The sequence below is a fragment of the Anoplophora glabripennis genome, unplaced genomic scaffold (assembly GCF_000390285.2).
Source record: "Anoplophora glabripennis isolate ALB-LARVAE unplaced genomic scaffold, Agla_2.0 scaffold174, whole genome shotgun sequence".
NCBI lineage: Eukaryota > Metazoa > Arthropoda > Insecta > Coleoptera > Cerambycidae > Anoplophora > Anoplophora glabripennis.
The window spans coordinates 608,401-620,836 of NW_019416305.1; the positions used below are offsets into that span (position 1 = coordinate 608,401).

Genomic DNA, 12,436 nt, shown 5'->3' on the forward strand with positions numbered 1-12,436 from the left:
TTGTTATTAAAATAAAGTATGTTACCTACATAATTATAAAAATGCAAAAAAATTAACAGAAGCTAAGGCTAAAATTCTCTTTTCTCTGTTCGTCTTGTCATTGAATTTTTTTAACCATGTCATAATATCCAGTCATGCTTTTTTATTGGAAACCCTTCCACTGACAATTTATCCACATCTGGACTTCTTACGGTCACCGATAACTGATGGCTTTTCCTAATTTCCTTCCATGTTCGAACACAACAGTATTGTGAGTCATTTCTCGTAGTATGCCGTCATAATATTCACCTATATTTCGAATAGCCACAATAATTTTGGAAGATAAACCGATATAGCGCAGTTCTCAATAAACACATGAAGCAGTTCTGCTAACACAAAATGAATTCACAAACCACTCAACTTTTCACCGATCTTTCCAAGATTTCTTGCGATGCCCCGTAAACATCGCTATTGCCGCCAAAATCGTCACAGGCACACACAACAATATGGACAAGCGCACGACTGAGCGCTGTATCCGCGAAGAGATAATACAGAAACCGAATGAAAAAAAAAACATTTTAATTACAAATTATTTATTAAATGTCTCAAAATCACATTCATAATAAAAATTAAAATATTAAAAACATTACAAAATACTTTAGGACTGGAGCTATTTATTTTATATAAATAATTCAAAATATAATTTCTATTAATCAAAGCAAGTTAAATAATTGATAATATTAAAGCTTTTTAAATATTTTTCATTAAATTATTCACGTTTTCTTCTTTGCAGGTACGGGCACTCTGATACCCATCAGTCCACATAACTCATTTCTAATCGGTTTAACTTCCTCGACGGGCTCCTCCCAATTAGTGTTACTTAGCACCTGCATAACGTCATCTAACTTTTCTGGGTCAATATTGCTGCTGTCTCCATTGACGAGCAGAGACTCGTAAAGCTTAGTCGATGTTGATCGTCTAACGTACGACTGACGATGGCATAACAGGATACTAAGTTGAACTAGAGCTATATCACAAACTTCACCTTTTATCTGAAAATTAGAATATTTGGAATAGAATAAATTTACAAGGAGAACTTACCTGTATAAACTGGCAAAGAACATTTATTCCGTCTATTAACTTATAAATATCTTTACACCCAGCTATTTCCATCTGGATAAGCTTGAGTATCTTCTTTATAAAGGTTGAATTAACATCTTCGATGACTAAACTCAAACACCCCGAGTCGAACAATTTGTCGAGAAATCTGAACATTGGAACGGTGATGCGGTCATTTTTCTGGTGATCTACAAATATTTTGTATATGACGTCGCACATTCGCTCGATTTCTGTCACTCCCCCAGATTTCATCTCTTCTTTGAGATAGGAAAATAACGAATGGCTAGAATTTTTCACCTGGAAGAGACGGAGCCTAAAAATTCGGAACGGTTATCGACGTTTTAATATTACCAGTGTTTCAGTTAACGCTCCTACGCTGCATATCATTCCCAACATGACACTGTAGGTATACGGAGGTAGTCTGATCAATTGGACAAATTTGGGAAAGGTCGCCGATGCCGAATTCCAATTTAATATATCACATTCTTCTTTTGGGAATATTAAAGTTATTTCATTATAGTATGGAATATTTGGAACCCTTGGATTGCTGTAAATAAGAACATTCCACATTATACTGGGATGTGAATTAATTTTGAGAAATTTACAGCAGATGGCGTAACTTATGTTATATCAAATCGGATACTTATGTAACTATATTCATGTCAACGCTCTGCCATTAGGCTTTACTTTTTATGTGTCATATTGCTGAAGTATAAACCACATATTTTCTCTCAGCTCCAAAGATGTCGAATTACGAACCAACAAAACACCATTTGCAGGCAGTTCTACTTTTACTGCTCAATTCAAAGAAAAGTGTTGCTGAAAGTCATCATGTACTATTGGAACATACTCCATCGATCAGAACGTGTAAGTATTAGTTTCAACGTTTTAGAAGTGGTAAATTTGATACAGTTAACAAAGAACGCCCTTGTCAACCGGAAAAATCAAAGATGAGGAATTGGAAGCATTACTCGACCAATATTCATGCCAAAAGCAAGATGATCTTGCTAAATGTTGATCATAAAGCAGTTTCCAAACATTTAAATGCACTTGGTACAATTCAAAAGCAAGGACATTGAGTGCCATATAAATTGAAACAGAGATGTTGAACGACGATTTTTCATGTGTGAACAGTTGCTTCAACGGCAAAAAAGAAAGGGTTTTTTGCAAAGTATCGTCACTAGCGATGAAAAATGGATGAGCTATGACAATCCTAAACACAAAAAATTGTAGGGTTTGTCTGGTCATGCAGTAACATCGACAGCAAGGCCAAATATTCATAGTTTGAAGCTCATGCTCTGTATTTGGTGGGACCAGTTTGGTGTTGTATATTATGAGCTGCTTTAACTGAATGAAACCAAAAATGGCCGCAATTCGAACAAAGGCACAATAATGTAATTTTTTAACATGATAACGCTTGACCACATGTTGCTCATGAAGTTAAAAAAATACTTAGAAACGCTAAAATGGGATGTTTTGCCCCTTCAGCCATATTCACCAAATATTACTCTATCGGATTACTACTTGTTCCAATCCCTGAAACCTGGCTGATAGTTTAATGGATAGCATCAAAAGATTAGTTGTTCTTTCGACGCAGAATATGTATGGTGAGAAAAAGTAGTGGCTAGTTTAGACAATACTATGAAAAATAATAATGTACACAATTTTTCACAATAAAGTCTTGAAAATACGAAAAAAATCTCAAAATTAATTCACAGTCCTGGTAGTGGGAAACAACTACTCTGTGGATTAAAGCCCCAATCAGCACTGTATTACACACACAATATCTAGTGAACAGTTAAGATCATTCATCAGTAGAAATCAGTCCATGTCTAATGGTACTACTGATGAATGATTTTAGCTACTTACTAGATATTGCGGGTATAATTCAACGCTGGTTCGGACTTTAATCCACAGAGTAGTTGCTTCCTACAATATCCTTAGTTAATCTTAATATCATTAGTTAAGATACATTATAATTTTGACACCCCGTATCTTGAAAAAGTGTCACCTAAGTGAAAAATAACATTGTTTGTAACATCCTATTGATAAATCTAGTAATGGTTCACAAGATCACATTAAGAACTACGGAGAATGTAAATAGATTATAAAATTTAATTAAACTTACTTGTAAATAAAGCTATAAAAAACTCTGCCGGAAAGAGCTCGAGTACGATCTATTTTTTCCACAGCCTGCTGTGCTATTCCACATAAAATTTTTACAATCAAGTCTTCCGTCAATACTTCGGGTAGACGTTCCGTTAACAAAAGCATTAACGTTTGCAAGCCTGTAACGGACGCTTCTCTCATCCAGGCGCCAATATCACCTCTCTTATCCTGGGTATAATCCTTTAGGCCCTCCAGAAATGTATGATATATTTCCAAAATGTGTTTCTTTGTAAAGTCTAAAATAAAATTTAAGTACTACTGTGTTCCCTGTTAGAATTCTAGATATTATTTTTACCTTTCCCAATTTCCACTGACATTGTCGTTGAAATAGACGTAAGCGCTTTAACGGAATCTCTCCTACCTTCGGCCCATTTCTGTGAAACTGGCGTAATAAGTGTAGACTCGATCAGAGACACGATTACAAATTCTAAATTAGGTTGCAACATGAACTTTGGAAGGACACCAAGGGCTAACGCATGGCCCATTCTGGCAATTTGGCTAGTAGTAGACAAAACCTCGGAAACGTATTGATTGATGATTTCTTTGTGCTTCTGAGCTTTATCCGGGGCGCAGTAAAACTCAGAGAATAAAACGGGAAGAGCGCTAATTGCAGCAGTTCGTATATTGACAACTTCATACGACAAACACTCGTTTAATAATTTCAACCAGTCCACTACAAAAAAGTTAAAGAAATATGAATTTCTAAAAACATAACAGGTAGTTTTCTAAGTCCACATCATAACTTGACAAGAGGCTTTCATGATATGGAATGTTGGAATTAAAAAAACATTTATTTGTATATCTCTGAATGCCTCTGACAGACTGATAAACAGAGAGCGGACAATTTGTGTCTTTAACCTTGAACATAGATATGTCATTCATAAACCTAGATACATTATCCATGACGCAGTGGCGTGTCGGGTATGCATCGGAAATTTACGTGATAATTCACGAAAATTCCACGGTACATACATTTTTAAGCGTTATAAAATATTTAGAAAATCAGAAATTGTATACTACATATTTATTAAATAAAGTTCGGTTAAAAATAGTGTCGTTCTTTTAATTGGAAATTAGGAATCAATGTAAGGAATATCCTCAGGCAACGCACATGATAGAATAGTTCAACTCACGCTCCATTCATAACAGGGCTGCAGTTTCAATTCTGACCGATAGGAATTCGATGAACGCAACCGATGTCGAGGGAAAGACTAGAGATGGGCACGAGTGTCATTTCATTTCTTTAGAACTAAATTAACTTCATTATTTTCTCGTTATTTAACCTGTTCACATGATTTATGGATTTTAAATAAAGGGTACAAANGGTATTTGCCTCAACTAGCTTCATCTGCCTTGCACACATCAGCGCGATTGACCTCTCTTTCTAGGGCCAGTCCATAGTTTACTAGGTCTATGGTTGCATGAAACAAAATTTGTACAGGACATAGCTAATACGATGGAAACATCGCCTTAATATTAAAAATGTCACAGCCGTTCTTGGTGGTGAAAATTCGAAATAATTGGAATTAATCAAATTTAGTGGCTGAAAACATACATAGGTATTGTATTTTTGAAACCGAGAGAATTGCACGTAACTAAATTTGTACAGGACATAGCTAATACAATGCGAAACATCGCCTTATGGCCGGTCCTCATGTACAATAATTTAGTGCGGAACTGCGGAGATGCGGAATCACGTGATCACAATATCGAAAAAATATTGGACGCACAGCAGCCATTTTGAAAAAGTGACAGATCCGCATGCGTTCCGGATAAAAGTTGACTAGGTTCAACTTTTTCCGTATTCCGGTGTTTACTTTTGTGCTCGTGTGACATTTATCGGCCATTTGTATTTGTTTATATTCTGAAAACGTGTCTGATTAGTTTGTTTTTTATCTATTTCGTCTCTATAATTAATTATCAGCCAAGAAAATATCTCTCACCCACATTTTTTTATGTTTTTTTTGAAACTCCAGAATAGAATTGTATATCTTATACATTTTTATCAATCTTTCACGGTAACATTTTTTATACCTCAAAGCACAGTCTCTGTATTGTTTCATTGAAACAGCAAGAGCCAAGAAAGCTGTATCTTCATCAAAGTTTTCCATTGTAAATATATTTCACATAAAGATTAATAGATAATTATTTGAAATACCTCAATGAAAATACTCGAAAAGAAACCGGTACAAATTTCTAGGTTATCCGCATCTACTATTTTTGACATTTGCATTTGGACGGTAGTTTGAAAATTGCGGAGATTCGCAGTTACGCATCTCCGCAGTTCCGCAGTTAATAATTGTACATGAGGACCGGCCATTAATGTTGAAAATGTTGTCATCGCCGTTCTTGGTGGTGAAAATTCGAAATATTTGGAATTATTCAAATTTCGTAGCTGAAAATATACATAGGTATTGTATTTTTGAAACCGAGAGAGTTGCACGAGACTAAATTTTTACAGGACATAGCTAATACGATGTGAATCATCGCCTTAATATTAAAAATGTTACCGCCGTTCTTGGTGGTAAAAATTCGAAATAATTGGAACTAATCAAATTTAGTGGCTGAAAATATACATAGGTATTGTATTTTTGAAACCGAGAGAGTTGCACGAAACTAAATTTGTACAGAACATAGCTAATACAATGCGAAACATCGCCTTAATGTTAAAAATATTCGCACCGCCATTCTTGGTGGTGAAAATTCGAAATATTTGGAATTATTCAAATTTCGTGGCTGAAAACATACATAAGTTTTTTATTTTTGAAACCAAGAGAGTAGCACGAAACTAAATTTGTACAGAACATAGCTAATACAATGCGAAACATCGCATTAATGTTAAAAATGTTGTAACCGCCATTCTTGCTGGTGAAAGTTCGAAATAATTGGACGTTAATCAAATTTTGTGTCTGAAAACATACATAGATATTGTACTTTTGAAACCTAGAGAGCGGCACGAAACTAAATTTGAACTGGACATAGCTAATACAAAGCGAAACATCGCCTTAAAGTTAAAAATGTTGTCACCGCCGTTCTTGGTGGTGAAAATTCGAAATATTTGGAATTTTTCAAATTTCGTGGCTGAAAACATACATAGGTATAGTATTTTTTAAACTTAGAGAGTTGCACGAAACTAAATTTGTACAGGATATAGCTAATACGATGCGAAACATCGCCTTAATGTTAAAAATGTTGTCACCGCCGTTCCTGGAGGTGAAAATTCGAAATATTTGAAATTATTCAAATTTCGTGGCTGAAAACATACATAGGTATTGTATTTTTGAAACCGAGATAGTTGCACGAAACTAAATTTGTACAGAATATAGCTAATACGATGCGAAACATCGCCTTAATNATGAAGGACTTTACCAATATATTTCACCTGTGTTTTAATTAAAATAATGGCAAATTGCCTTGTTTCCTTTAAAATATAGGGTCTTTTGAAAAGATTTTAATGCAAGGAGTCTTATTAACAGAATATTAATTTTTAATTCCTCAAATTTTGATAAATTTGCAATAGAAATTTTTTGAGAATATTATACGAGAGTTGCCTTTTATATTTCGGGAATAGAGAACAGAAAAAGAAATTAATCATCGTATATGGTTTTATTGTTTTCCAAAATATTCTCCATGAAGATCAATACACTTCTGCATGCGCTTGAACCAATTTTCAAAGAACTTTTTCCATATTCCGATTGAGGTATCTCAAAAACATGTATTTTTGAACGTATCAATCACTTCTTCAGACGTCGAAAAAAGGTTAATTTCATAATTTTTTTTGATGTGCAGGAATAAAAAAGTCATTAGGTGCAAATCAGGGCTATATGACGGATGACTCATCAGTCCGACTTTTTCAGTTCTCAAAAAGTCTCTTAGTTTGAGCCGATGTGTAAAAGCTCGCATTGTCCTGATGGAGAACAATGCGTTTAAGCGATTGCTTTCTCTCATTTTTCCGAAGACTTCTGGCAAATAAATAGTTGTGTGAATTGACCGTCTGACTTTGAAAAATGGTACAATTACCACGTCTAGATTTTTCAAAAAAACAGACAACCATTTGCTTAGAAGTGCTTCCTACGCAAAAAACTTTTGTTGGATTTGGCTCATTTTGACCAATTCTAACCCATAGAGTCAACTGCTGTTTACGTTCGGATTCATACACATAGATCCATGATTAATCACCTGTTATGATATCATAAACGTGTTTTGGAGCGTTTTGTCTAATTATGCGAGATCCAACGTGACAAATTTTGTTGGTGGCCAAATGTCCATGCAATATTTAATGTATGCTTGTCCCACTGTTGCCCAAGGATGCCTCAATATCATGATAAGTCACATGATGATCTTGCAACAGCATCAATGTTTTCTGGAACAACAACCGATTTTGGACGACCTTCACAGTATCCATCAGTGTGTAAATCACGGCCACAATTCAATTCTGCATAGCACCGACACACAGTGGTCTTTGATGGTGCTTCATGACCAAAAGTTGAATTAAGTTCATCGATGCACTGTTGTTGGAATAATCTATGTCAGAAAATGAAAAAAATAATAGCATAGAAATGTTCATAACTTCATTCCAATTTTTGGCCGAGATGAATATTTCAAGTCACTGTAAACAACACAAATAACGCCTGGACGTCAAAACGTTCTGAGTAGGTATACCGACAAAAAGTCGAACTTTACGATAGAGATGTCGATTGCCAGATGGCAGCACAAGGTCATCCATTCCCCTAATATAAAAGACAACCATTATATAAATGGGAATTTACCCATCCCTAAATAAATCTAAAATAGCCTTAAAAGTATTCAATTGAAAAAACAATTTATGGGAATTTCTTATTCGAAATTCAATTTTAAATACACAACACGGCTTTTTTTGTCAAAAATGACCCACTAAATTTATGACAGATTTAGAAAACCTGTAAAATTATAAATTAAGTATTATGTAGTTTTTTTCTAAAATATATTAAAAAAAAAGAATGTTTTAAGTACCTAATTAAAAATTTACCACCTTCTAATATTGAATAGAACAGCAGAAATTGATACATACCAACAATATCTTCATTGTGAAAGGGTAATGATGACAAAGAGCATTTTTCAATAAAATCAGAACAGGCCTGTTTCATCAACTCCCCTCCCAAACCCCTAAAGTACAAACGTTCTCTAAAGTGGGGGATCAAGTTTCTCGTTTTCTCCAACAGATCTTCTTTAAGTATCAATTTAATATCGGTATTTTGCTCCTTGGCAAATTTTGATAGAGCATGTATAACTTCTCCGATGGCTAATGTTGCTCCGTGACGAGAGTTTAAATCGATAGATCTGGTCTTTTCAAAAAGCGCTGGTAATACCGTTTTAATCATATATTCAGGGGCCTACAAATGAAAAGTTTTTTACTTTACGCAAAAGAAATAATAAATTGACACTCACCTTAGGTGTCAAATTATGCAAAGCCTTGGATGACAATTCTCTTATACCAGAGTCCCAGTGGTCCACCTTCCTTAACAACAAATGATCGATAAGAGGCAACGTATATTCCTCAAATTGTGCTATATAAACACTGACATTCAAATAAGCGTTATTTCTAACACTAACTGTGAAAAAGTCAGCAGCAGTCAATATATCGATGCCATGAGGGAAAGAACCCTGTCTCCCAACGTTTTCTTGAAATGCCGCTGAAGCTGCTCTTCTGCAATTAATCTAGAAAGATAGAACTTTTTGTTTATGATCGCAAAATAAATCCATCTAGTTACCTCCTTATCAAAACATGTTACGACCAGAAGAGTACTTGCGATGTCCTCTACGTGAGGCGCGAGTATGTGTGTTTCATAAGCTCTAGCAAACGACCAACATACATAGCAAGCTGCATCTCTGATATGAGAACCCACTGAGGAATAACCCCTGGGTTCGTCATACACCAGAGCTTTAAGAACAACTGGTACCACTTGAGGTAATCTCTCCGGAAGCAGAAGACCTCTCCTTCCTAAAAATATACATACAACTAGTATTGAAAAGGTGACAATGCTCTCAAAGTTAAGGTTGAGAATATTAGCATCACTCACAATTTGTTTGGCATATTTGCCCCCTTCGTTCTTGTTTATTAATTAAATATAGTAACTGTAGGAAAGTTTCCTAAATTTTTAAATTTTAAATGTATTTTTCTAAAATTTATCGATAAAAAAATAAATTTGAAAAAATAGGTTTACATATACTGTTAATTTAGAGCAAAACAGAAAATTGTCACAATTGAAAAAAATTAATTTAATTGAATTTGGTGCTAAATACAAGACATATCCGACAAAGTTAACTGCTTTAAGGCCAAGGTGACAAGAGCAGAACACACACTCATTTGTCTCAGTCCGTTGAGAACTGTTGTTGTAGTGGTATGTTGAAACGAGGGCTGCTATTCCAAATCCTGCTAGCAATGTGAGGAGTGTAATCCGAAGGTGAACAATTCTTCGACTGTATTGTAACTGGTGACAAAATGTGGGTTGAAGATTTTTTGAACAAAGATATCAAAAAGCTCATCCCTCGGCTCAGAAAGTGCATTGAGGTAGAAGATGATTATGTCAAAAAATAGTGTTTGATGTACCTTTCTGAATATGTAAATTTTTCATAAATATACTGCCATTTCGATATTTTAAAAATTGTATACTTTTACTTTGTAGATATACCTCATAATTTGATTTAATTAATTTATGACATACAATATTTTAAAGATTCATTAAAAAAAAAACAGAAATACAGAAAGTGAAGCAAAAATGAGATATTTAAAAAATTTTTTAAAAAATTTAATTTTTTTCACCAATTTATTCTTTCAACCCCAATCTAAAGCACAAAGTTGCTAAACACTAATGGTAATTTGCACTGACACTGACCTGAGACTGGATTATAAGTAATCAATTACCTCGTAAATTACGTACCTAATTCAGCTAATGCCAAACAACCACCATGCCAAGCACCATCCGACTCTCTAGGACTAAACAACTCCAACGTGGACCCCACGACTTCATCTGCTAGATCTTTGGGTAATCGCCCTGTTACTCGCCCTACACCTTTAGCAGCTGTCCATCTGCTCGAAAGAAATCATGGAAAACAATAAAACACCATTTTCTTCTTAACTTACGCCTACCTTACTATACTATCTATACTTCTTAGTCCTTGAATTAACTGATCTATAACTTCTTCCACTTCATCCGGCACATCGATATCATCATCTTCATTCTCCTCAACTTCATCGTTATTGGACGTCTTAGGAATAGACCCATCTCCTGCACTTAGATTAGCAGCAAGTGATCGGTTACCTCTTTTATAACGCCAAGCTGCGACTCTTGGTGGTAAAAACGTTAATCCTACAAAAAAATACACATGAATCCATTAACTTTGCATATAATTAGAAGACATATTACTACTTGTAGATATACTCGCCTATTCGTTGCACAATTTTATATACAAGTTTTTGTATATTGGAACCAACATTATTTTTAAATTCTGCATTTATTATCCATTCCAGGAGACGTCTCGCATGCGGTAACAAATCTTCTCTCTTACCGTGCTTCAAAATAGTAGCGATACAAGCTAATGTTCCATATTTGACAAAAACGTTACTGTCTTTTGATAAACTGAGTTCCATTGCCCAATCCAAAAATGAAGTCAGATGTTTTTCTTTAACATCATACCTAAATTAAGTATTACCATCATTTATGCTATATCCATTAATATCGACTCTTACCTTGTTATAAACTTATGAGATAAGTAAGCTGCAGCATCTCTACATTTATCTGGTACAACAGCATAAATCTTGATAACATCTAATATACGAGTCATCACAGTTTTCTTTTCTGTTTCTTTCTCGTCAAATCCATCAAATCGGGACATGTGAAATGGTATCATCACAATAATTGAAAGCCACAGCAGTAATATATATCTAGTAGTCCAAGTTTCTGGATCATTCGGATCCTGAGATTCTAATAGCTGCAGGACAGGTTCAAAATCTGCAACCTGAGAGAACCTTTATATATCAAATGATGGTTTTAAAATATTATTTTTTACCATAAAATTAAATTAGATATTTCTTTACTTTACCTCATGTGGCAGATGTCTCACAATAACTTTATATCCTCTAACGTTCACCACTACGAACATATATTTAAATGCCAAATGTTTCAGTTCCATGTTTTCATCGTTACTCCTGACTATAACAATAAATTTTTGCAACAAATCATCTATATGTGAATCTACCAAATGGGGTTGTTCGATATACTGGCTGAGAATAAAAGAAAATGTTTCATATGCTTTTTCTACCACGGATCTATCTGCTGCTACAAGATTTTTGAGGTTATCTATCATTTTAAATATTTCCTCATGTTCAGAGAAATATTCCAAGGCACAACCCAGACCGAATGGCTCCTCTTCTTTTTGATTCTCATTGTTTTGTTGATTGCGATTCACATTCATAGTTTTTTTACTTTAATATTCAATGCAACTGCGGTATAAGAAATTTTATATTTATACCAACTGTCATCACAATTAACAACAAAAACAAACCGAAAACCATAGAGAAAGGAAGTTTATAGAGAAAACTCTTTATCGACTCATCGACTGACTCATGGAGACTACACTTCGATACACATGGAACACTAGCGACACCCCAGCGGTAAAAATTATCAGTGACTTCTGCCATTTCTTGGACAAATTTTGTCAATTTTTCCATATGAGTTCGTGCTCCTTGTCTTGTCTCCCTGGAAGGGCCCGGACCGTACCGTTTTTGGACAGAAAACCGTACAAGAACCGTAATTTTTTTGTGGACCGGAACCGCGCCATTATTCCATGGGCAGAAATTGGCCTCAATGATTTGGGATCGAGGGGGATTATCCCTCTTTATCCTGCCTCATCTCGTGTAGGCCTAGATGTAGGTGGGCCCCATCCGTCGTCTACCCCGACCGCAAATGCGGCCGGTGAAGGCGCTTTGTTGGACCTCCTTTTGTCCTAGCTGGGCCCCGTCGGCTAGGGCCCTTTCTTCTGGCGCTCTTCTTGCTTCGCCGGCTCGTCTGTGTAAACCCCGGGGGTAGTGTCATGTTTATGTGTGGTATGGTTGGGTAGGGTAGTGCGGCTATGCAGCCTGGGATGCGCTTTGCTAAGGTGGCCCTTAGGCTAGCGCGGGAGGGGAGGG

At 35.3% G+C, this 12,436-nt stretch overlaps 1 protein-coding gene across 1 annotated transcript; it reads right to left on the reverse strand.

Moving 5' to 3' along the window:
• Positions 1-679: 679 nt before the first annotated feature.
• Positions 680-11,777, reverse strand: LOC108906854 (tubulin-specific chaperone D). Its single transcript, XM_018710283.1, has 13 exons — positions 11,350-11,777; positions 10,997-11,265; positions 10,693-10,943; positions 10,397-10,616; positions 10,188-10,336; positions 9,018-9,247; positions 8,695-8,964; positions 8,318-8,639; positions 3,563-3,940; positions 3,227-3,503; positions 1,450-1,645; positions 1,081-1,395; positions 680-1,031 (listed from the first exon to the last, which is right to left on the reverse strand). Exons 1-13 carry the CDS (start codon positions 11,719-11,721, stop codon positions 753-755), a joined length of 3,528 nt encoding a protein of 1,175 aa, XP_018565799.1. The 5' UTR covers positions 11,722-11,777; the 3' UTR covers positions 680-752.
• Positions 11,778-12,436: the final 659 nt, after the last annotated feature.